Source organism: Lissotriton helveticus, chromosome 12, assembly GCF_964261635.1.
Source record: "Lissotriton helveticus chromosome 12, aLisHel1.1, whole genome shotgun sequence".
NCBI classification, from domain to species: domain Eukaryota; kingdom Metazoa; phylum Chordata; class Amphibia; order Caudata; family Salamandridae; genus Lissotriton; species Lissotriton helveticus.
The window spans coordinates 591885426-591911075 of NC_136073.1; the positions used below are offsets into that span (position 1 = coordinate 591885426).

General features: G+C 44.4%; 1 protein-coding gene across 4 annotated transcripts in view; it reads left to right on the forward strand.

Moving 5' to 3' along the window:
* Positions 1-25650, forward strand: part of METTL25B (methyltransferase like 25B) — a 471174-nt gene that overhangs the window by 64708 nt on the left and 380816 nt on the right. For all 4 annotated transcript variants that reach the window (XM_078669825.1, XM_078669822.1, XM_078669824.1 and 1 more), the window contains exons 2-3: positions 11861-11990; positions 19579-19697. In XM_078669825.1, the coding sequence (XP_078525951.1) occupies positions 11880-11990; positions 19579-19697 (230 nt within the window). In that variant the 5' untranslated portion in view covers positions 11861-11879. The remainder of the gene's footprint in view (positions 1-11860; positions 11991-19578; positions 19698-25650) is intronic.

Here is a 25650-nt window from a genome sequence, read left to right on the forward strand (position 1 = left end):
CCCTACTAGACACATACATGCTGCATACACCGTTGCGCAGCATTCACTCACACGAGTTCACACATACCAGACTCAAGCCTGTACACCCCACGCATCAGGAACTACCAGGGACACATACATTCCCCATGCATTCCTATGGGAGGGCAGGCCAGCCATACTACACGCACGCACTTTCACTCTGGGACCCAGGGGAAAGTGCGCAGAGACCCAAAAATCACTGACACAGGGTCACACATAAGGCAAAAAGTTTAGGGGCGAACCTGCCCTGCGGGCCAAGTCCAACAACCCCACTACTTTGAGAACAATTTTTGCGAACTTGCTGGGATTCCCAAATTCGACTATTTTAGCCAGAGATTTTAATATAGTCTTGAACCCCCAATAGGATAAATCCCCAAACAGCAGGGATAATATTTTGTCCAAATCAAGGACATACCTCCAGCTGCTGATGAGGCAAAATGCCTTATCCCAATATTTGGAGGGAAAGATCAGGTGCTAAATTAGGTGTCTCATTTTATAATCGGAAATACAGACATAAATCCAGGATTGAGTACATCTTGATCAGTAATGATTTGAGGGGTAAAGTTGAAGGCATAGGTTATCTAACTCCCCACCTATCAGACGGTATGGATGGATCTAAATTTAGTAGAAAAAGAACAACCGAGAGTGTGGACATTTGATCGCACACTTCTTCTAGATGAATTAGAAGCTTGTTATCTATCTCAGGAGACTGAGTTTTTCTTAAATACAAACATAGGTTCGGCAGAGATTCCAGTGGAATGGGATGCCCTGGAGTCCTATCTGAGAGGGTTTGTAACAAGTAGGACCGCTCACAAGAACAGGCAGTATAGGAAGGGAATTGCACACACCGAGTGTGAAATGAAGGCGGTAGTAACGTGCCAGGCACATATTGCGAAATTGAGAACTTTGAAAGATCATTTAGAAGATATTATTCAGACCAGAATTTCAAAACGATGGGGAGCAATTAAGCTTGCCCATTTTGAATAAGGTGAGGGGGCTAGCAAACTCCTGGCTTGGAAGGCCAAAACGGACAGGGTACGAAATGTAATGAAACAAATCGATAATGAGTATACTAATTCACCAGCAGTTAGCGATGAAAAGATCGGAGAAGCCTTTTTTCACCTTTTTTCAAGATCTGTACAATGAAAATGAGGTAGATAGCAACTGTGCACGGGAATGGCTGAATCAGGTCAACCCCACTACCTTAAGTTCCTCCAAGGAGAAAACCTAGACCTAGAGATATCTCAACAGGAGGTCAGGAAGGCCAGTTCTGCTTGTAAGGCCGGTAAGGCAGCGGGGCCGGTTGGCCTTCCTGCATAATTATATAGATTCTTGGGAGAGGCGATAATAAGGATAATGACAACCCTTTTCAATAAAATATTGCTCGAAGGAGTTAGGCCCTCTACCTCGTAGGGAGAAGCCACCATAACCTGGAAAGCCCCCAGTCATTTGTGGGTCATATAGAACTATTTCACTTTTAAACACCGACTATAAGGTTTTTACTAGAATTCTGGCTGACAGGCTGGGGGTGGTGGCGGGGGATTTGTTGCATGCAGATCAAAAGGGCTTTTTGAGAGGGAGGAATCTTTTCGATCTCACTCATGATTTCATAGGTGCCATTGATTTTGGCTCCACCTTTTCACTTCCTTTGGCAGCAATGACAGTAGATGCCACTAAGACATTGGATAGGGTCAACTGGAACGACCTAGCCGCAGTGTTGGAGAAGTTTAATTGTGGGCCAAAATGTAGTCGAGTCATCAATCTTATATATAGGGACCCTTCAGCGAGGCATTTGTTCAACGGATATTTGACCAAACCCTTTAAGATTAAAAGAGTAACCAGGCAGGGTTGCCCCCTCTCCCCCCTCCTATTTAATATGTATATAGAGCCTTTTGCTCAACGTCTCAGGGAGGAGACGGGTATCACACCATTTAAATGTGGAGCATGGGAGAGGAAGGTAACCCTGTGTGCTGATGATGTACTAATTCTTTCATCAGATTTGGAGGTGTCTTATCCCCATGTCATTCGCTTAGCACAGGTTTTTGGTCTAGTCTCAGGATACGAGATCAATGCAGGAAAAACCGAGATAATGGCATGGAATTTGCAGAGGTGTCGACATCAAATTAAGAACGAAATGAGATATCTGGGAGTAAAGATTGTCCTGAATATAGACAAGATCTCTGGGACCAATCTCGCAAATGTTTCAAGAGAATGTCAGAAACTCTTGAAATCATGGGCCCTTCTTCCTCTGACTATTTTGGGGAGAATTAATTTAATCAAGATGGGAATCCTCCCAAAAGTTACTTTTCTTTTCAACACCATTCCTTTATATTTCGAGACACAGGCACTTGCTAAACTTTAGCAATCCATTAATTCATTTGTGTGGGCTTATAAAGCCACGAGGATATCCTGGAAAAAACTAAAGCTTAGGAGGGAGAAAGGGGGCCTCACATTACCAGATTTGCAGTACTACGCCTGGGCATTCCAGCTGACACATTTAAGAATGTTATTGAAATATCCAGATTCATTGGAGAGAGGGGTAATGTTTTTGACTATGTTAGATCAGGTGGGGCTATCTAAGGAGGGCTTTCTTTTTAAATATGGAGACCAGAAATTTTTCAAGAAAATAAGGCTGAAGGTCTTAATGAGTACGGCTCGTACATGGGCCAGAATCAAACAATGCACAGGTTTATGCTACTTTTCATGTCTGGCTCCACTGTGGGATTTTCTGGGGGGCCCCAGGTTGTTTGAAGGATAAATTGGCAGTCCCACTTAAAACAGCTGGGTTCCTGGTGTGGGGAGACTTGGCTGTTGAGGGTTCACTTTTATCTTGGGCGCTACTAAACCACAAATTGGAGGAGGGCATGTCTAGGTTTAAATATTTACAACTAAAGAGTTGGTCCCAGAGTCTTAAAAAACCTGCAGGCATAGGGAACGTGCTACAAGAGCAACTGGTCCAGAGACCGGCAGGGAAGAGAGAAGTACCTTTCTTTTATTGGTCTATCGAGGAGGCTATGGATGCGGATTTCAGGCTAGCCGAAGAATTGTGGGGATCATCTATACCAGACATAGATTGGGCAGACCTGTGGCAAACTTCTTTTAACACCTTACTTACAGTTGTAAAGCCAGCCTGGTTTAGGCGAAACCACTATTTTTCTATACACAGGGCTTACCTTTCCCCGGCTAGACTCTAAAATTGCTAAGGGTCCCCCTGCCAGTTGCAAAGAAAAATGCGGTATGTGAACGCCTCTGATATACACATGTTCTGGGACTGTCCAGCGATCCAAGAATTCTGGGAGAGAGTAGAGAACACCTTAACAAATATTTTGGGCCTCCCAGTACACGTTTCTCTCGGCCTCGTCCTCTTTGGTATATCAAGTGAAATCATAGGCCTGAGTAGGGGTTTCCTCTTTTATTCTATGCTGCTAGCTAGACGAGAACTATGTAAGAGATGGGTTGATGTCACACCCACTACATACTCAGACTGGTTGTCCTCCCTGATAAAACCTCTCGGACAGACTTGGCCAGACTGCAAAGTAGTAGAAAGAAAGCTATATGGGATTTCTTGATTAATTGGTCTCCTGGTTAAGCATTAGTTAGTTATCTCTCTCTAATGAGCTCAGTTAAATATTCTTTGATCCTATGATAAAGCCTCATGGGACGCTGTCAGACTGTGCTGGACCTCGCCTTTCTGGTGCCCAGGTTCGATTTTGGGTGAGCCTTAAGCAATAGTCATCGGTTACGAGTAATCAGCAGAGAGCGCAACCACCCTCTCCTTGACAACAAGAGGTCAGCAACATGAAGGGGGGGGTTTGTTTGCCCCTGGTAGGCGGGTGACAGATCGGGTGTTTCCCTCGAGGGCCTACGTCTCAAAATTGAATAACAGTGGCGACTTCCTACCGTTCTAGTTGTCTGGGGTTGGAGGCGAATAAGGAAGAAAAAAAGAAAGAGAAAATCAAGATTATTGTGCAGGATGGTAGAGTAAATGCGATTGCACCAGGCGGGTACAGATTTAGATTTAAGACGATCCCAGTTTAGAACGGTTGGAGATCTGGAGTCAGGGAAGGGGGTTTGTGGGAGAACTCCATGTTAGGGAGGGTTGTATGGGGGAGACAAGGTTTCCTGTGAGGTGGATTGTAGGAATTGAATGAGAGTGAGTTGCAGATGTGGAAGGAGCTGAATGGGGAGTGAGAGGTGGACATTGGGGCAGCAAGATGACATACACTCAATGTGAGAAGTTGGCCTGGTATATGATGTTCACTATTCTAGTGAGCACCTTGCACCAGTCCAAACAACCCTTATGGTGATGGTTGTAAAGTCAACCTTATAGACCAGCTATCCTAGTGGTAGCATGGACAAAGCAGTTTTAGGCTAAACTCAAGAGGGCAGGTGAAGCCAGCTGTTTTACCACATGTAACCCCTTTTAATACCAAGTGAAAGGACACCACACAGGTTGTATATCAAAATATATATGTATGTATTTCTAACACAATCCTCTGAACTCTTTATGAGGTCAGAGGCACCAGCACATAACAAGATACTTAATTAAAATACAATAAGTTGCACAAAATACAGTAATGCCCTAGGGGCACTACGAACCATATACTAAAATAGTGGCATACGAACCACGTCACGGACAAAGGATAGGCCTAGGGCCTAGAGAATCGCTGGGGCTACGCTTTACCACCAAAGGTTAGGGAGCAGGAGGCCCACGGGATGCGTGTGCATTGTCTTTACACACTCGCGAGTTACCATAGAGTTAGAATTGGAACGAAAGAAATTTAAACTAGTTCTTTTAGGACACTTCCGGATGGACTAGGGAAAAGCTACTTGAAACTAGGACACTAGGATAGTCAATACCCACAGGAGTACCGAAATACTCGCGTTACCTCACCCACAGGAAGCGGGAGCATAGGTGTCAAAGTGTGGCGGGTTTCATAGCTGATTCCTATGGAGTCTTGCAGAAAGATGCTGCAGGCGACCAGGAGAGAAGTGTCCAGTTGGATCCAAGGGCGGATCGAGGATGAAGAGTACCTGAAAGCAGAGGGGACAGAGTCTGGGTTACTAGCCAGTGACCAGGAAGGAACCAGGAAGGAACCAGGCAATGTCGCGAAGCAATCAGGTGATGTCGGGAAGCTTGTCTCTGCAGCCACGTGGACCAGGAGGTGTCGATGACGACCAGGAGCTGGATACGGACTGTCCCACGAAGGCTCTTGCTGTCGGCGGTGTCGGCTTTTGGATTGGAGTCAACAAGCCTTGGCAAAGGCAACCCACGCAGAAAAAGAAGATGGCTTCTTAATCAGACCAGCAAGGTCTGATGGGCTGCTCCTTTTCAGAGGAGCAGGAGCCAGTCTGGAGCAACCAGACCAGCATTGTAAATCAAAGGTTTCGTCATCACAGAGGCCACTAGCCAACGGGCAAGTGACCGGACAGACGCGTCGAGCAGGAAAATGCAGAAGGGCCCCACGCAGAACTCGTGGAGTGTGGAGGGCTGATCTTCAGTGCAGTTGGTGCTCGGGGCTGGGGCTTCTCAATCCCCAATGCACAACTTCGAGGGTGCCTCAAAAGTTGCACAGAAAGCAATTAGCTGGCTTTCCAAGATGGCCGATCCCACGTCTCTCGTCGCCTCCACGGGTCTCAGCTCTGCTGTGACTGTGGATCCGGCTGTTGGAAGTCTGGAAGTCCGGGTCTTGTCAGGCTCTGTGCTCGGGCTCCGGAGGGAGCGTCGACAAAGCAAACCGTTGATCGCTTGATGGTGCCTGCTTGTGCAGGGTGGTCACTCCTTGACCACAAGGGAGATTCTTCAGTCTTCTACGTCGAGCAGGATGTAGAAGGTCCAGAGTTTCGTTTCAGAGTTTCAGTCAGGATAAATCTAAAGTCTTGGGACTCAGCTCCTACCTATATACCAAATTTAGGGGCTGGATTACCTGCTAGGTCCCTCCTATGGGTGGGACCCAGGAAGAGGGTGGTTACATCCCTTTCCCTTTGTCCAGTTTCGCGTCAGAGCTGGGTCTGGAGTGCCCCAGCACCGGTTTGAACTTAACTATGCATGGGACAGCTTGTGTGCCCCAGGCAGTATCTCATTTCATTCAGCCCTCCCTGCCCCAATACACTATGGCCTTTCTGGGGTGGTGCTAGCACCTCCCAAGACAGGAAACCTATTGTCCCAGCCTCCCTCGCTGGAAGGGCTCCCAGCAGCAGGAGGTCAGACTTGTGTCTGTGGCAGCAGCATCCATTTTGTGATGCTGATGCTCTGGTTAACTTTAACCGGGATTAGTAGGAACAACATGTCTTCTCACTCTAGAAGGGTGGAATGCTACCCCCGTCGCCAGAACTGGAGAGGGGGTAGTATTCCAAAGCGTATGACACCTTACACAACATGTTTTGATAAAGCCAAACCAGAGTTAGCATTTAACCGCGAGGTTCATAATGCACTTAAGAGTATATGGTATGGCGATATCATAGAACAGCTATAAGGACATGGTTCTGAAAGCTGCAGACAGGCTCAGCTCATGCTAGAGCACCATCTCACATAATGGTGTTTATGTGTCTAGCTATAAGGTTAGATATAGGAATACTATACCTAAGCAAGGGGTGATTACACACCCTTGCCCCAGCTGAGTGATCAGCCAGTTGTGTCAGTTTGGATGGCCAGCCAGGGGTGGAAAAAGATATGCTGCAGCCCCTGGTAGGCCTTGGGTGCACCCATGCCCTGGGTATCTATGGTACACTGTATAGGGACTCATAAGAGTGACCCAATTCCCCATTGATGATGTACCTAAAGTACATGGTGTGAATTTAGAGAGAGAACAGCAGGGCTGTGGGTCTGATTAGCAGGCCCACAGCCACATCTAAGTCGAAAACCAGTGAAGCAAAAAGTGGGGTGACCATAGGAAAGCAGACCTTACTCTCCTACACTCAACAAATGGCTTGAAAGCATGTTTCACTCTGAAGCATTGGAGTTGAAAGCATGGAGGAATTTGTGGAGCATCCCATTTCTTTGTGTAAAAGAAATTATATGGAACATGGTGCGGAGGGGTTACGTCAAAAAGCCAGCACTTGCAATTACATTGGTATTCACTGCTCTTGAGTCTTTGAAATGTAGGTATGTGGTTACAGCTCTGGGTGCCTGTTGAGTCTTTCTGTGTTGCAGAATCTGTTTCTATATGGACTGAGATCCCTATGGAGCTTTAATGCACCAATGAGTGCACAGCATGCCGCAGTCTGAAAGCATGAATCTGTAGGTCCAGTTGAGTGCATCCCACTGTGAGGTTGATTCAACAAAACCTGCTTTCATTGGTGACTGATGTAGGCAATTTGCCTTCGTTCAGCGCTACATGTATATAGGCAGCTAACCTATTTTAAGACTGATCACCTGCGTTCGCAGATGGCACTTGCATTCATATACAAAGTTTCCCTCTGCCTCAATGACACAAACGACCTACCATGACAAACCCTAGCCTAACCCCAACTATGCTCACAACCAGGATAAAAAGCTTTGGAATTTGCAGATGAGGGGCTGAAGTTCGGCGTAACCACTCCCAATAAAACTCTTACCCTAACTTAATGTAGCACAATAGTGTACATGCTTAGCCAACCCTCTCTCCGAAACTCAGAATGGAAACCTTTTGCCAATGCTTAGATTTTAGAAAGGACGCCGACAAAGTTAGACTATTGTTTTTGTAAGGGCGTGTTAGCTTTTGTCACTAGGCTGTGTATCTCGGATCCTAAGGTTATTTCCATTGAACATTTTTACATTATCTGGACAGCTTTGTTTAGCTCTCTTTTGACTCGATTGTCATCGTCTCACAAACTGACTGTACAGCTTCCTGCCAGAAGTTTAGAATTATGTGTAGACAATTCAATGTATTACACTGAAAAAGTGTTTTAATGAACAAAACGTGTTTTGACTGTATGTTTATCTTTCCACTTTGGACCATTGTTTGTATTAAAAGCCGAGAACCAACATAAGCTATACGGAAACTGGCAGTGTTGTCTATTGGACTCTGTTGGCTGGAAAAGATGTTGCTGTTTATCTGTGGAACTTGTAGTAGCTTTGAAAATGTTATCAATTCAGTCTGTGGTACAGTCAGTGTGCTACTCTTTTTCAAAATGCAAGTGCCCAGGTTACGCTCTGGCCCATTAGTACAGTCTTAGTGGCATGTGTTGTTGACTCCAGGATTCTCTCTCACCATCCAAATTCTCCTTGGACATTGACTTGAGTGATCATTTAAAAATGCAAGATTGCTCTTCATGCAGAAGCAAGTGCTTGAAGCTGACAGTGCGTGAGAGACATTTCCAGGAGTGTTCTGAACTGAAGTGACTATTAATAAGTAATTAAAGCTGGGGTGGCTAATTAACATGCACTCAGCCACAAAGTGATGACCATCCCTGCTGTAATGTTGACCATGGCACTGTGGTGATATATTTTGGCATATACTGGAAATTCAAGGCACACTGGCACCCAAACTGTAATGTCGGCCTTTACTGTACTATGTACTATGCTTCCGTTTCCAAAGCTAAAAGCATCTACTATGCAGAGCGTATTGCCCATTCTGCAACAATGCCAAAGACATTCTTGCCATTGTTAAAGGCTTTCTCTCCTCCAAAGCTGAGATTTGTGCCCGTGCGTCGTTGCAGGAATGGTGCGATGAACTTTCAAGTTTCTTTATTGATAAGGTTCGTGCCATCCAATCTAATTTTGGTGCTTGTGATAGACAGTTGTCGGTGGTGGATTCCCCTCCTGTGAAGATCCCTACCCCACAAACTAAACTAGAGGCTTTTGAAGCCGTATCCTTGGTTGACTTCCTGGCAGCTTTAAAAACTCTTAAATCTGACTCCCAAATTGATCCCTGCCCGACTAAACTATTGGCAGGCACAGTGGAGGCGCCCTGTAGTTAATACTTTGCTCAACGTATTCCTATCCCCACCCAGGATACCTTCTGCCTGGAAACAGGCCATGATTATACTCTTGCTTAAGAAACCCTTACTGCAACCTGCTCTGCCCTCCAACTATCGCCCTTCTTCCAGCAGTGGCCAAGGTCCTGTAAAAGCAGGTCAACAATCAATTATCTGGTTTTGTGGACCAGCGTGAACTTCTTCATCTGGCTCAATCAGGCTTCAGATCTTTAGACAGCACGGAATCAGCGCTGTTTTAAATCTCTGAAGCAATACGTGGGACCTTAGATTCGGGGTGCAGGGCAGCCTTGGTCCTTTTGGACCTATCGTCTGTATTCAGTACAGTCCTACATGCCCTGCTGCTGGCCAGCCTTCGGGAAATTGGCATGGAAGGGCCAGCCTGGAATTGGATGAAATCCTATCTGGAGGATAGAACCCAGCAAATCTGGACCCCACCCTTTGCGGCTGCCCCCCAGCCTGGAACTGGCCACGAGGTTCCTCAGGGCTCGGTACTGAGCCCCCTGTTGTTTAACATCTATGTGTCTCCCCTCATTCAGCTAGGAGATGAACTCGGAGCCAAAGTCATCTCATACGCTGATGATACTCAGCTCCTTTTCTCCTGGAATAAAAGTGAGACTAGCTGTGTCCATGCCAAAACCTGCCTTACCGCAGTTTTTCATTAGCTAGCGCTAGCCCAATTGAAATGTAATGAGGACACAACAGTGATCCTCCTTTTCAGAAATGTCCCCCGCAGTATTGGCGCTCTTTTTGGCTGACAATTCCGCCCTGCCGTCACACCACTGGGGTCCAAAGAAGAATTGGGGATTTGATTCAATGAAAAACTGTGCTTCTTACCACAGATAAAAAAATTAACAGAAACATGTTATGGTATCCTGACTGCACTGAAAAATTCTTACTGCTCCCTACAATTGCAATGTCACCCGATCCTTGATCACATCACTTATCGATTACGCCAACGCGCTTTATGCCGGACTGCCTTGTTACCTCCTAAATAAACTTCAGGTGATTCAGAATGCAGCGACCAGATTATTACTTAAACTCCCTAAAAGGGAGAGCGTTAGGCAGCACCTTTGTGACCTCCACTAGTTGCCGGTAAAAGATAGGGTGCAGTTTAAGTCCCTGGTAATTGTTCACTCAGCCCTCTATGGTCATGGTCGAGCCTACCTGAGAGCAAGATTTAGCCTCTACGCTCCGACTAGGCAACTACATTCTTCTACCAAGCTAATGGCATGCGTCCCCAGGTTTCGCAAACAGAGGACCGGTGTCAGCTCTGTCACGGATGGGGGCTGTAGCCTGGAGCCAGCTCATAAGGGAGATGCGTGCTCTGAGTGAACCTAAGGCTCTCAGAAAGAGACTGAAGACCCTACTTTTTAGATAGTCTTCTGTGATTCGTCTAATCACCCCACAGGGTATTCGCCGGTACACTCCTTCGAGTAGCTGTGAGCGCTACAAGTGATAATATAACATAACATTTAACATACATTATTACGATGATTCATGACATATTTGGGTCTTGCATGGCATAATAGTGATAGTGCCCACTCTGGTAACGCTTACCCTGGCTTCATGGTGATAAATCCTTACACATTGTGAGTAGCCACCTGAAATGCTGTTGAGGGGAGATGTAAAGTGGGTCAAAGAATCATATTTGCGAATAGCTTTAATGGCTAGAGAAGAGAGGGAGTTGGTAAAGCCTACAGTAAGGGCTCATCAATTGCGGAAGACCACCCTGACCATGGAACCATATTTGGACATCGTCACAAACCCCAATCATCGATTCCTATTGGTTAGATTCAGACTAAATCAACTTCATTTTCTTTTTGGTGAGTCGCCAGGTTGGAAGATCTAGAGATTTGTTCATGTGACGATTTTTCGGGTCAGGATACTATGCATTTCATTTTTTTCTGAGAGCACCTTACTGTCATTCGGAAGCGTTTTATTCTCCCAATCTTAGTAAATTAAGATTTCGTGCAAGTTAAGCCAGCTCTCCTTTACCTGCAGCGATTGTCGAATGTTTGGGAAATTTTTAATGTTGCCAGTTTCCTCTCTGAGGCTGTAAGAATTATAAGGAAAATAAGTCAAGCTTAAACTGTCCAAACTTTTTAATCTGAATTATTTGAACTTATTGTTGTGGTTTTATGTAACTCACCCAAATTAATTTTCACTTATTTTGTGTATGTAAATATTTGTATATTTCTAAATGTTTTTATATGTAAATCATGGTTTTTACATTCTCTTGACATAATGTCTTTTAGTATGCTTTTATGGTTTGTACATAAACCGAATAAAGTAAATTTGACTGACTGAGTAGCCATGTCTGATGGTGCCAAGCCCCAAATGTAAATACCCTTCAATACACTAAAGTCAAGCAGGCTTGGGCATCAGAGGAGCCAGTGCAAGTGACAATATGTATTGTGTGCTTGCATGTTGAACTCTAGCTACAAAGAGAAGGATGGATATGAATTAGCTGATGCCCGGGTTTTGGGAGAGGTCCAAGCAAGGCAAAGCTTGTTTTGGAAATGCATATTTAAAATTAGTGCTATCTAAATTGATGTGTTTGGATTCTGAATGTAGTCTGCTAATCATATGATCAAATAATGAAATGTAATCAGGCATTTTAGGATATTTTAATAATGTGCATTGTTTTCATTAACCGTGTTTGTATTTACACTGCTGTATTTATATCTATCCGATTAGCTCAATAACTAATGTTCACTAGAAATGCAACCCGTATCGCACCCTTTAGCTGATATAAAATATTTGTGTATTAAATGACGACATAAATGCTGCTGAGATATATATTTATGATATATGAAGTGTTTAATTTTTAGAACAAGTTCCAAACCTCTATCAAATCTGTGGCTTAAAAAAGTAGAGGAATGCCATGTATTATCAGTTTAATAAGCTTATCATTTTTTTATAGGTGACTGCCATACTTCAAAATGACTGATGTCTATTCCCACCCCCTCTCTCCGGAGGAACAGAAGCTGCTGGCATTGAACATCACCCGTGTTCTCTCTGTCTACGGCTACATAACAGACTCCTATATTATTGTAAGTAGATATCAAACCATTTTCGAACACACCCCCTGCAGATCTGGGGCTTTATCTTGTAGCACTACAAGCGTTGCCATTTAAATAATCCCAGCATGTACTTTAATTTTTTTGCATGGTGAAATCGTACCATGTAATTTATTTCTCTAGTGTGTAGAGGACGTCACATTTATAGCCTCATGTGCAATGTTAATGACAATAGTTATTATCTTTCTTTGTCTAAAATAGGACTGCCATTTCTTTTCCTGTCTGAGCCAGAGTAATATCCTCAGAGCACAGTTTTTGAAGATATATTTAGTCTAATTTGGACAGTTAAATATCCATTATTAAGTATTTATGTTTTATTTGAGCTTCTTATGTTATTACGCCGAGCTTGCCTTGCCGTGTAGCTCACACAAACGAGTAAATCACAAAAAAGCAACCACATGTCACATGAAACATTCTGGTGGAAGAATTTGTATGAAAGCCAAAATAGATGCATTGTTGATTGGTCCTTTTTCAAACAGATGATTTTACTCAACCTTTTAGCTTTCGTAAAAATCTAGCACTCTAAAACTAAATCAGAGCTGTTTTCATCGCTAAATGCCTACCTGCCCTCAGTTAAGAATGCCTCGTAAAATTATGACACCCACCAACATACTGTTTGCACAAGTGTTGAAGCTGTCGTTAAATTCCAAAAGCAGGTGGTTTTAGACCCAATAAGTTTATTCAGATCGACCATGGTGATATGTACTGGGTAAAAAGACCTGTATAGTCACATTATGCCCATTATAGAGAGAAAAATCTGTCAATGCCTTTGTATATCATTCCTGTTACATAACAAACCGTACAGTTTTATTGTACGATAACTAATAATTTAAACACAAAGATCTTGTAAACAAGGCTGTAGTTAAACGTACATCATGTAACCAGTTGTATGGGAATGTCACTCACTTGTGCCTTTTTATGCAGTCTGTAATCAAATGGATTTACCTCCAGGCTTTGCAATAAATTAAAGTCAGTGCTTCTATTAATGATGATGTCACCTGTATGTTTAAAACACAGATGATCCGGTGAACCACCAACATGGTATGATTCACATACAAAAATAAGAAGCTAGCACTTAATAACAATTTGTACATTCTTTCAGTGGTGATTTTCAGGTGCTCCAGTAGTACATTTGTCAGTTCAGGAGATTTTGGTTTTGGGCAGATAATGGCTTTTGTCAGAAGTGATGTAGGTGACTGAGGGATGCTTTACAATCTCGCGGTACATATAGCTGAGGGGACCAACGGATAGCTGAACGGGGACCAACCAACACTATATACATATATAGTCAGCAAGACTATCATACTTTTATTGATTACTGTTTTAATACTGAATGCGACAAAATACTTTGCACAACAAAACTGACATAATGTTACCTCAGGTTCAGGTAAAACACCTTCGTCCTATACAGAACTAAGTAACCCCTGACATTGTAGAACACATTGCTTTAAACCTCCCATAATTTCTATAGATAAGACATCATGTGTGATGCGATGCCAAAGTGTTATTTTAAACGCTGCAACATACAGAACTCTTTCCGTTGGTTTGCTATAGTGGCATTGTGCACTATGAACACTAATGACATCAAACTAAGCGACACCACAGATAGTTGCAGTCTATTCATTATGAATTGTCGAAGCACAAACACATTTAATAAATAGTCACCAACAAATGATTGTTAAAAAAAAGCAGACATGCTCTCTTTTAAAAGGTCACAGAGAGGTCAGGTAAAATCACAGTGTTTGGAAAAGCTGCGTTCACTAGCTGAGGCTTCTTCTAAATGAAGTCCCCGTGGATTTCCAACCTTAAAAGTTTAAAAGAAGAAAATGGAGGGGTACAAATTAGGCAAGTGTAACACCTGAATAAATGGATGAATATAGGGCAACCCTAGATGGGGAGCTTTGGAGCCCTGATCAACAGGTGAGAGCCCCAGGATATGACTCAGGATTGTTCACTCTGTGACAGGCAACTTAAATACAGTCAACCTAATGGATTTTTATGTAAGTCCTTACATAAAATACATTAGACATTAGTACTTGTGATGTGTGATGCACAGCTTTTATCAAAAGTCTATGGGGTGCTATATAAAGTACAAAACTTGCTTTTATGTCAGTAGACGTGTTGTTTGTGTATTGAATGCATTGGAGTGCATGACAGTAGTTCAGGGTTTAAAATACAGGTATGTTAAAAAAAAGTGGCTTTACATCTGTTAAATGACGTTTGCTAATTTGTCATATTTTTTCTGTGGGATGTTAATAAGATCTTTGTAAGCAGCTTGCTTTTCGGCTGATCAGCTGTTCAGCAATTATAAACGGTCTTTTATGCAAATTTCGGAATTTACACTGCCTGTAATCAGCTGCTGCTTGTATCAGGAGACAACTTGCAGTGCTTTGGAGCTGCATATGTTCTTTTTTTGTTAATAAAAACCCAATAAAACACAATAGAAAAAATAAACAACCTTTTATGTACTTTATTAGACCGGCCAGAAATACACTTGCTCTTCATAAAATGTTAACAAAAGTTTACTGTTCATTGTAACAGAAACAAGGTCAGCGTCGGATCCACACGCACCTCACCTCTACCCCCAGCACCCTAGGCTATCGCCCTCCGCCTGTTAACGCCCCACACTCCCCAAGCGCAGTCACAAATCTCTCCCACTCATACACTAGCCGCCCCTCTAACACTACCCCTTTGACCCCCACTCATACCTCTCCCCTCCCTCTCTCCCCTGACATAACAACGCCCACCCACAACACCTCCTACCTAGATCAGCACCAGAACGGCACGCACAATGACAAATCCCACCCTTTGTTCTCCCCCTCTCTCAGTCCCCACGTGAGTACACGCCCCCCCATACATCCTCGATACACCCACATCCTCGATACCCCCACGCCCCCTTCCCCCCACGCTACACCCCCCATGAATGCCTCTAAACACACCACAGTCCGAAGTTCATCTTCCCCCCCCTTCCCTCCACTCCGCGGCAGATCCCTCTCCCTCCCCAGCCCCCTCCCCACCCTCACTCACGACACCCCCACCCTCCCAACCAGTCCCAAAGAATATACCGCCTCCCCTACCTTAGCATCCCCCCCTCTCTCCCCTCCCATTCTCAGCCCCCACTACCTTCCTGCCACCCCCATTGTCTCCAGCCTTCACTCACTCTTCAACTCACCGGCACCGTCTCCCACCGACGGCACTACCTATGCCTCCCATCCTCCCCCTACCTCACCCACACCCCTCGCCCACAAATCCGCCCACACATCGAATGCCATCCCACTCATTATCGCCGTAGAACCTTCCAACAACGCTAGCATATCCCCCCCTCGATACCCTGTTCGCTTTCCAGCTCACTACTCAACCACTCACCAATGGCCCTCACCACCAGCCCCATCCCCAATCCACCCCTAGACCTGACCATATCCACCCTACAACAAGTCAAAGAGGATCTCCTACACGTCAAAAAAGATCTCCACGCAATCAAAGACCTTCTCTTCTCACAGCCCAGTCTACCTCCCACTAACCAACTACCCTACAAATGACGGACCCTCCCTACATACCCTCGCCTCCAACGACTTCCGAGCTGGCCGACTATCCCCGCTCGCAATAACTCCCACCGCCCCCGTCGTGTCCTCTACTCACTGTCGGACCGCGACCTATGCTCCCTCCTACGCTCTTATGGCCCAGGTCCGGTAAAACACATATCCAACACACATATCCCCATACCCACAATTCTCACAAATCCTCTGAGGCTCCCAACCCTTAGCAACAGAGGTTCCGTCCCTAACAACCTCAGAAAAGTCCCCCTCTCCCTAGAAGGCTCGACCACCCTTCTCACTCCCAAACTCAAATGCATCCTACTCAACTGCAGATCGGCTCAGAGACACTCCTCCGACATCGCTGATCTCATCTCAGCAAGGGATCTAGACCTAGCCATTCTGACTGAAACGTGGCTTACTGAAGCCTCTACCCCGATAATGGACATACTAGTCCCCCCCAATTATCACATCATTAGACTGGGCAGGCCTGGCAAGACGGGCGGGGGAATTGCATGCATTTTCAGGAGCAACCTCTCCGTTACTAAAGCCACCTCACCCTCCCTTACTTCCTGTGAACTCCTCTGCCTCGATATCACCAGCGAGGGCAAACAAGTTTGTGCTTTACATCTCATCTATCACCCGCCTGGTGACAACCTCATATTCACCCAACAACTCATGGACACGATCACATCCAATGCCGGTCGGCAGTCCACCCAAGTCTATCTAGGTGACTTTAATCTCCACTGGAACGATCAGAAAGACAAAGTGGTGAATAGTCTCAAAGCTTTCCTTAATGTGCTTGACCTCACCCAAATATGCGATAGACCAACACACGACAAAGGCTCGATACTCGATCTCATCATCGCCAAAGAGGACTCCACCCAACTGGAGGCGATCCAACCCTGCGACTGGTCAGACCACCACATTATCACCTTCTTTATCAACGAAAAAGTTAAATCTTACCCGGCTCAACCCATCAGATCCAAAACTTGGAAAAGGGACATGAGGAATCTTAACCCCACCACCCTGCCTCCCCACATCGGCAGTCTCCTCCTTCCCCCTTCAGGTGCCTCGGATGTTCAATCACTGACCGATCACTACCTTGACTCTATGAATTCAATAGTCAATGAAGTCGCCCCACTGCAACTGAAGAGAGTCTCGACCAAAATTTCTAACCCCTGGTATGACGGCAGACTCAATGATGACAGGCGTACTATGCGAATGGCAGAGCGTACCTGGAGATCTGACCCCTCATCACTGCATCTAAAAACGCTTAAGAACAAGAGAAATGCATACTTTAGGAAAATAAAGCGCGCAAAGTCGGACTTCTTTAGCCGCCAGTTGGACCAAGCAAAAAACAGGCCAAGAAAGCTGTTCGAACTAATCAAGACTCAAACAAAGACACAACCCTTACAATCAAACAGCACAACAAGCGACACCCCACACTGTGAAGCCTTCTCTGCTTTCTTTAAGCTAAAAACCGACAACATAAGAAATGACCTCATCATGGATGTAAGCCGATTCCCCAACCACACCAGAATGTCTAACACTCAACCTAAAAACAAGGCATCATGGCTGCACTTCGACACCTACTCGGAAGAAGCAATACACAAACTGCTATGCGCCTTGAAGCCCTCTAACCACCTCATAGACCCCCTACCTGCTAATGCTGTAAAAGACTTCATCCCCCCTGCTCCTCCCACTTTGGACCCAAATCATCAACAGCTCCCTTCAACAAGGTCTCATTCCGGACTCCCTCAAGGTGGGGCAAGTCACGCCTATACTCAAGAAACCTACAGCTGACCCGTCTGACCTTAACAATTACCGCCCTATCACCAATATCCCCACCCTGGCCAAACTGCTGGAAAAATGTGTCCAACTCCAACTAACAAAACACATTGACCAATTTGACCTCCTCAACCATCATCAATCAGGCTTCCGAGCGAAACATAGCACGGAAACAGCTATGACACACATAATTGATGATGCCCTCCAAATCCTTGATCGCAATGAGTCCTGCCTCCTCATCCTTCTTGACCTCTCTTCAGCATTTGACACGGTCAAACATGAGAACTTACTGGAGCTGCTAAGCACTAGAATGGGTCTATCGGGAACTGTTCTCAAATGGTTTTCTTCCTTCCTTCATAACCGGTCTCAGAAGTTCAAGATCGACAATGTGCTATCTACACCTGTGCCTGCAGATCTAGGTGTTCCACAAGGTTCCTCCCTCTCCCCCACACTGTTCAACCTCGTCATGGAACCGCTCGCCACCTTACTCCAAGCATCCAATGTTCAATTCCATATGTACGCCGATGACACACAACTTTACCTAAAGTTGCAATCCCCGGAAGATATCAAACTTCTGAATTCCACACTCAGTAACACTCAATCTTGGTTGGCCGATAATCACCTCAAACTAAATGCTCTGAAAACTGAGTTCCTACTCATCTCACCTCCGGCGAAAATTTCCACCACCCAAACCTGGCTCAATAACCTAACAGCACTCAATGTCAAACCTACCATCGTGGATTCTGCGAAATCCCTAGGCATCACACTTGACGCCAAGCTCAACATGCAACAGCACGTTAGCAAAGCCACAAAAGGAGCCAACTTCCAAATCAACACACTGAGGAAACTTAAACCCTTCCTCCCTGCCAAAGACTTCCAAACTGCTGTACAAGCTTTAGTCATCCCTCGCATAGACTACGGAATTGTGGCCCTCAGCGGACTCCCGCTATCCACAACAGCACCCCTAAGAGCCTCCCTGAACGCTGCCGCGAGGCTCATCACTGGCTCAAGAAAACATTCGCATATATCCCCAGACTTAAAGTCTCTAAAATGGCTGCCTTTTGAAGCCAGAATACAGCTAAAAATCGCAGTCATGACACATTCGGCCGTGCACCACAAGGCACCCAACTACCTCGCTCAAAAGTTGTCTATATCAGGAGGTTCGAGATCCAATAGAAGTACAAAACATTTACTCCTGAAACCTCGTAGATTCCGGAAAGAAAAAACATACAAGCGCTCCTTCTCAGGAATGGCACCCAGGATCTGGAATGCGCTCCCTCCTGAAACCAGGCTAATCACCTCCACTGCACTCTTCAAGAAAGAGGTGAAAACCATCCTTGTGGCCAAGATCTCCTAAACTTTTTAGACGCTGGATCAGAGACTCTGCATCGCTTTGTATCATTGATCACCTTGTCTCCGGGCATTATACTCTTACCTGAATGTGACACTACTATGCTACTCTCGTACTACCGACCAATATATGATACACTTTAGCTTATTGAATAACCCTCCCCATGCCCCCACCCCGTGTTCTCTCTATCCTAAGAAATTGGTATAAGCCATCCACACATCTAAGGTTGACCTGAACCCTACTGTAATGGGATCAATGACTTGTGCGTTCTTATATTACTTGTTACCTGATTGTATATTGATATGTTTTCTGTATGTTACTGTTATCCTATTATGTTAGTGACTATTATACTGCTCCCATTATCTGTTCAGTCCTGCTGCCCCTACCCTTGTATCTGTGAAGCGCTCTGATATCTGTAAGGATCATGTTCGCGCTATATAAAACTTTGAATAGATAAATAAATAAATAAATAAGAGTCGAGCATGAGCAGACCCCTCCTCGCTCCACAGACTACCATGTCACAGAAAAAACCTAGTAAGTGTGGTAAGGCAAGGCACTAGGGTGTGTGTGGGGGCTGTGAGTGTGTGTGTGTGTGTGGGGGGGGGGGTTATACTTTCCCCACATGAGATTTACTCAGTGAGAGGAGCGAAGGACATCAGCCAGTTTCCTTTTCTCTGAAAAGGTCGCAGGTACCTTTTGGAGCTTATGAAATCTACCATCTGCGACCCTGGTCATTTTGGGGAACACAACACTTCCTAAAATCTTCACATGAATGGGAAATTAGGAAAGTGTCCAGCACCCTATAAGTGAACTAATATTACATCTCGCTTGTGTTCTTTCTGTTAATATAGAAATCCCTGTATCTTCTCTTTTACTCTCTTTTAAGGAATTCTTTACTGATGGTTTGTGGGAGAAGCTGCCTTTATCCTGGCAAGTGGCTCTGCACGATCTTCCCTCCCCAGTGCTAGCAACTTTGCTGCTTGGTAAAGAACATTCCAACTACAGGTATGAACATAGATTCTCTTTCACGTTTCACTGTTCTCGTATTCTCGATTCCTCTCTCTCTTTCCCATCAGTTAATATTTTTTATATATTATAGTCATAGTCAGCTTTGTTCTATTATTTTTATATATAATATTTTCTCCCTTTTAAGGGGCCATGTAATACTATTGAAAAAAAAACTAAAAGGTGAGATAGGTGTCCAGAGTAAAACTTTAACACCAGGGGTAATATAATTAAGGGTCATCAAGGTACTTCATGAATATTAGCACTCTGTAGCTGCAGTGGGGACTGGCCTTACTCGGAATACTGTACTTAAGAAAAGCCAGCTGGCAGGTTTTGGATGGTGACCCAAGGGACGAGGCAGTCTGTCGAGTATCAATGGGCACAGTTGCAAAGTGTGCAATAAGTCATCCACGTTTGCACACTGCGGAACAGGGAAAAACACATGGCACTTTCAATTTATCCCCGACTCAGAGGTGCAAACTTTTGAATGATGTATTAATACAGTACCGAATAAATACTGCATCCAGCAATGTCAATATATACCCAGCAGCTGCATTCCTGCAGCAGGCAATGAAAGGGGAAATATAATAAGGTCATTGATGTATTGCGCAGATCACTCGTTGACACCCCAAGGTACTCTTTCTGGGTAGTCTTATAAACTGCAAGGAAATGCCCCTTTTTGCATGATCAACCCCAAAACTATGGACTGATGCTACTAGTTTTTCAACTCTAAAAGTGCCCTGGGTTCTACCAACAAGACCATGATGCCAGTGCTCTGAGTCTTAAAAAGCATATGTTTAATTGGTCTACACCCAAATGGGATAAGTTACCTTACTTATAAGTCCCTAGTATATCATACCAGGTGTACTTAGGGCCTGTAAATTAAGTGTCTTTCGGGGACCGGGGCACTGATTGGGCAGCTATGAGTGTGACAAATCAAAGTAAGTCCTACCAGCCACCATTTCATGCTGTTAGATCATTTTTTACACTGCTAACTCGACGTTGCCCTTCCAACTCTTGGCAAAGCCCAAAATTCCTTTTTAATATCTATATATCACCCCTATGGTTGGCCTAATAAGCCCTAAAGGCAAGGTGCATTATATTAAAAGCAGGACGTGTTTTGCTGGCTTTACACGTCCTGGTAGTAAAAAACGCTGTAAATGTAAATGTAAATGTATTTCGACTTATATAGCGCACGAATCACCCAGGGGTCTCAAGGCGCTTGCTTAGGGAACCCGTCCTGGTATTCCCCTGTGAGAAACCCCGGCAGGGTATCCACAAGGTGAAAGCCAGGCATCCCGCCGCGAGGGGCCGTAGTGGAGATTAAGCAAGCTATTGCCCAGAGTCGCAGAGTGTGAACCCGTGAATCGAGTAGGCACCGGAGCGAGAATTGTCGAGTCCGTGGAATTTTGAGCCCGAGACCCGCCGAGGCGGGGATCGAACCCTGGTCCACGGCCGATCTCAGCTTCCGGGTCTGCCGCCTCTAACCACTGAGCCACGCTTCTCCACTTGTCTTTACTGTTGTAAGGCGAGTAGCCCCATTGGCTAGTATGGAGTTACACGCTGGCAACTCAGTATGCTAACTCCTAGGTTTGACTACTAAATCTGAAACTTCATTGTATCAAAATAATTGTTACTTTAAGCCTGACTTGCTGCCCAAGTTGAGTTTAATATAACTATTTTTCAAATAGCAACTAGAAAGTTGGCGCTTTGTTGCCCAAGTTTTCCAGCAAGCGGTTTCGGTTGCACAGAGCTTCTGTCCTTAATACAGCTTCTTGCACTCCTGGGGAGAGATCAGAACGACCCTCATGAAGTGAACCAAAGGACCTGCTGAGGGAAGAGATGTTACCTCCTCTTGGCTGGATGGCCAGAGCGGGAGTTAGCTTTGCGGCAAGCTTCAAAGGGGAAGTAGCCTTTGAATGGTAAATGGAAGTCACACTAGGACAGAGCTGTCCTTTTGTGTAGGCAGACATCTCAAGCACAAAGGAAACCCTATTGTCAAGCCGTTTTTTAAAGTGGAGTGTTGCCCCCAAGTAGCCATACCTACGGGTTGGGCTAGGGAGCTTCACACACCAAGAGAAGGGTCTCACAATGTTGCGAGAGCAGAGAATAAGGCATTCTGAGATGTGGCTAGATGCCACATTTTGCAGGAAGTAGCCATCAGGTGGGGAGGGGACCTGTAGCCCATTGGCCAGTTTGTCACCACAACCCTATAGCTTCTAGAGAACATAAGAGTTGCACCTCTGGCACCTCAGATCACTACTGTCTTGGAAAGAAGACTAGCAAAGGGCTGTCCTACTTCTTCCTGGATCCAGCAAAGAGGAGCTGCACCTAAAGACTGGACTGCACCTGCTGCACCTAAAGACTGGCAAAGAGAGGACTGTGTATGCGGTGCCCCACTTGTGCAAAAGTTGTCCACAAGTTCCAGACATAAGTAGTGACTCCAAGAGACATTTGTCTGAATGCCTGTTACAGCCACAGGGCAATGAAAGCTGAGAAGCCTGCACCCTTGAAAGCCCAGCCCCAAGAAGCCTGACCACTGCTGGTCGCCAAGTGCACCCTGGGAGACCCTCACAAGGTGCCTCTGATTTCACTGGACCCGTGAAAGCAGTCAGAGGGCTGTCTGCAGGAAGGTAATCGCCAACTACGAGAAGCTGCTGAGATTGCTTTAACCTGAGACTAGTAGACCAGTGGCCACTAGTCCTGCGCTGAACTTTAACTGCACACTGTGGGAAATCTGCTCCTTAGGCCAGAGTCACCTCCCACCCCAAGCTTGAGGAACAATGGGTGGCCCTAGGAAGACCCACCGCACCAGCCGACCATCCCCAGCACCTTTAGCATCCTGTATCCCTTGCATCAGCTCCACTTCATTGTCCTCAATAGCAGTCCTGTCTAAGGATTTGGAACTGTACTGCACACTGCTGAAAGTGACGAGTAACTGTCCCATGGACCTGTTTGTTGTCTGTGGCTGGCTCTCTTTTGGAGTTAGCTCACCCAAGAGTGCCTAGATAACCATTTTCAGCTTGTTTGTCGTGGCTAACCTTAAACCTCTCTCTTGGTCAATTACAGTGATTATTGCAATTATTGAAAAAGCAATGATTAATTTTATTTCTACTAAAAATCATATCTCTTGATCCCTGTGGTGGATTTTTGTCATTGAGGTGTCTATTTAAAGATACAAATATTCTCTACTTTTGTGAGTTGGTGTTGGATTCTTCTTGCTTCTTGTTTTCTTCTTATTTGTTGGTTTGGTATTTCTTAATACTTTACACGTATTCCTTTCATACACCCTGACTACCCTGGGCCACAGCTACCCAGGATTGAGCTAAGGGTTTACAAACAAACCCAAATGAACCTGTAACTAAATTGTGATATTATTCCAAGTTGAGGTCGCACAACTACACCATATAATAATTCACATTCTCACATAAACCCATTGAAAAATGAGGATGTCACGTTTTGTAGTACCTATACATTGAAATGATCTAGCAAAAAATGGAAGCCTGTTGCCATTCTACGAGTCTTGCCTTGCAGCTTGCAGGAATAATTACCACTATAAAACTGTTGCCTAATCTTTACCAGGTCATAGAGGTTATACAGCATAATAAATGATGCTCACTGTAGGACTGTGCTACTTTCCTAGGGCTGCAAAGTGCTGCCTGCCCACGGTCTGAAGTAGATATCTGCCAACTTTCTTTAGGAGCAGATTTTCCACCTTTTTTTTACCCCTCAGGAGGAGTAAACCACAGGCCATTATGGGATCCACAGTCAAAAATGTTGATAGGTGATCTGTGTTTTCATCAAAATAAGGTGGGCTTTTTACTGAATTTCCCAGGTAAACAATATTGAAGAATTCTGTTTTGGGTTCTATAATCGTGTGTCGGACCCCAACATGAACTGCCATTTGTGCGTAGGTCTCAAACACTTGCTCCACACTTGTTCCTGCTACACATCTCTATTAGGCTGGGCTTTCACATCCACCTGTGCTGCTGGAATGGCCTGTTTGGATTCAGGGTACAAGTGGAGTACTAGGATTTTTTTTATGTGCTGCACCTTCGCTAGGCATACCTATGACCTCACATATTACTTCATCGTTCATGGCGTGTTCTGTGACATAATTGATAACATCACTGATGACATCTGAAATAACGTAATTGATGACAACACTGCATGTCGAGGGTGCGTGTTTTTTTTACCTGAGTTTAAAATGGTATATTTTAAGTAATATTTTCACTTAACTATAACATCACTTAAACCTTTAGGATTTTTTCTGTGAATTTCTAAGATTTTTTAAATGTAAAGTAAGATATTATAGCAGACCTAAATAAAACGTCACTTTAACCTATGTTTTGTTAGTGAAAAAAAAATGTATATATAATCCTTCTTCCTCAGAAACATCCAAAGGAGAAGGCACGGACTCAAGGCTGTAAGGATACAGCTTCTTTTATTATCTCAGGTCACCCTCAACCCAGAGACACGAGACATACATATATATATATATTTATACATTGGAATGTACCCTCCTACTCTAGCCCTTTTTTTAACATGTGGTGCTCGCAAGATATATTATGTAGGAATTTCTTATTTCATTCCTACATGTTTACGGATTTATCCAGTAATAAGTGAAAATTGTAAAGATGTATTCTGCTTTGAATCAGATATTTATATTGCCAACCTTGCGTATTTGCACAGTAAGAACTACATTGTTTAAACATGTTGTTTATGTCTATGGTCACATGACCTAGGTAGAGGGCTGGGATTGGTAGGCCACCTAGCAGTATAAAATTAAACAAGTTACAAACAGTAATTGCATGTGAGCAAGGGCTTGCTTAGCCCGAAACGCGTCGTGCACTTTTACCAGCTGAACCTTTGAAATAAAGAACCTGTAACTGATCCAGTGGTTCGTCTCCTGGTTAACGCTTCGCCGGTCCGTGTGGGGGATTGGAAGTGGCGTGGATGAGTTTTCGTGCATATATATATATATATATATATATATATATATATATATATATATATATTCACTGAAAAAAACATAGGTTTCAGGGGTGTTATAGTTAGCTGGACATTTCACTCGTACAAAACCATTAAAATTTCTCGTTATAGTTAGTTGTACTAACTATAACTCGCGCGCCCGCAATCCAGTGCTGATGATATCACATATTACATCATTCATGACATGGTCAGTGACATCACTGATGACATCTCAAATGACATCACTGATGACATCACTGATGACATCATCCAGTGAATGTGATTTGGTTCGATATTCAAATAAGTAAGACACTGGAGGAATGTGATTGACTGGCCAGTTCGTCTTCTTACCCAATTTCGAAGATAAAGGATCCAACCCCTATGGAGACCACTGCCTCTACCTCACACAGAATAATAGAACGCATTATAAATCCTCTCTTTCCATCAGTTATTACCCCTGCACCAATGGCAGAAGTAGGCACACTTTTGCTAAATAATCAGGAGCTAACCCAGTCCACCAGAAGCCAGCTCTTTAGTAATTCTAGTGATTGTTCTTCCAGGGTCCGAATCTAAAGGTACTATCCTGGAACGTGACAGGTATCAAAAATAAGTTACAGAATCCAGACTGGGTAAAGTTTATATCCCAATTTGATCTCTGCCTGTTCCAGGAAACCTGGGCAATAGATGACATTGTGAGTCAGGGTTATGCAACGTACAATGTACCCGCGCACAGAAGCAATAGGGGAAGACCCTCAAGGGATCTGTCTCTCTGGGTTGCAACCCATCTGGATTGCCAGATGGAGGAAGTGATCACCTTATCAGATGATATCCAGGGTGTTAAGTGAACTTTTTTTCTAATCTCAAAATCATTTATTAACCTGTAATTACACCCTGTAAGTGTCTCGAAGGAATCTTCTGTAATTGATGATCTGTCTGTAATCCTACAAGCCTTACCTAAGGATGCAAGGAAGGTGATAGAGGG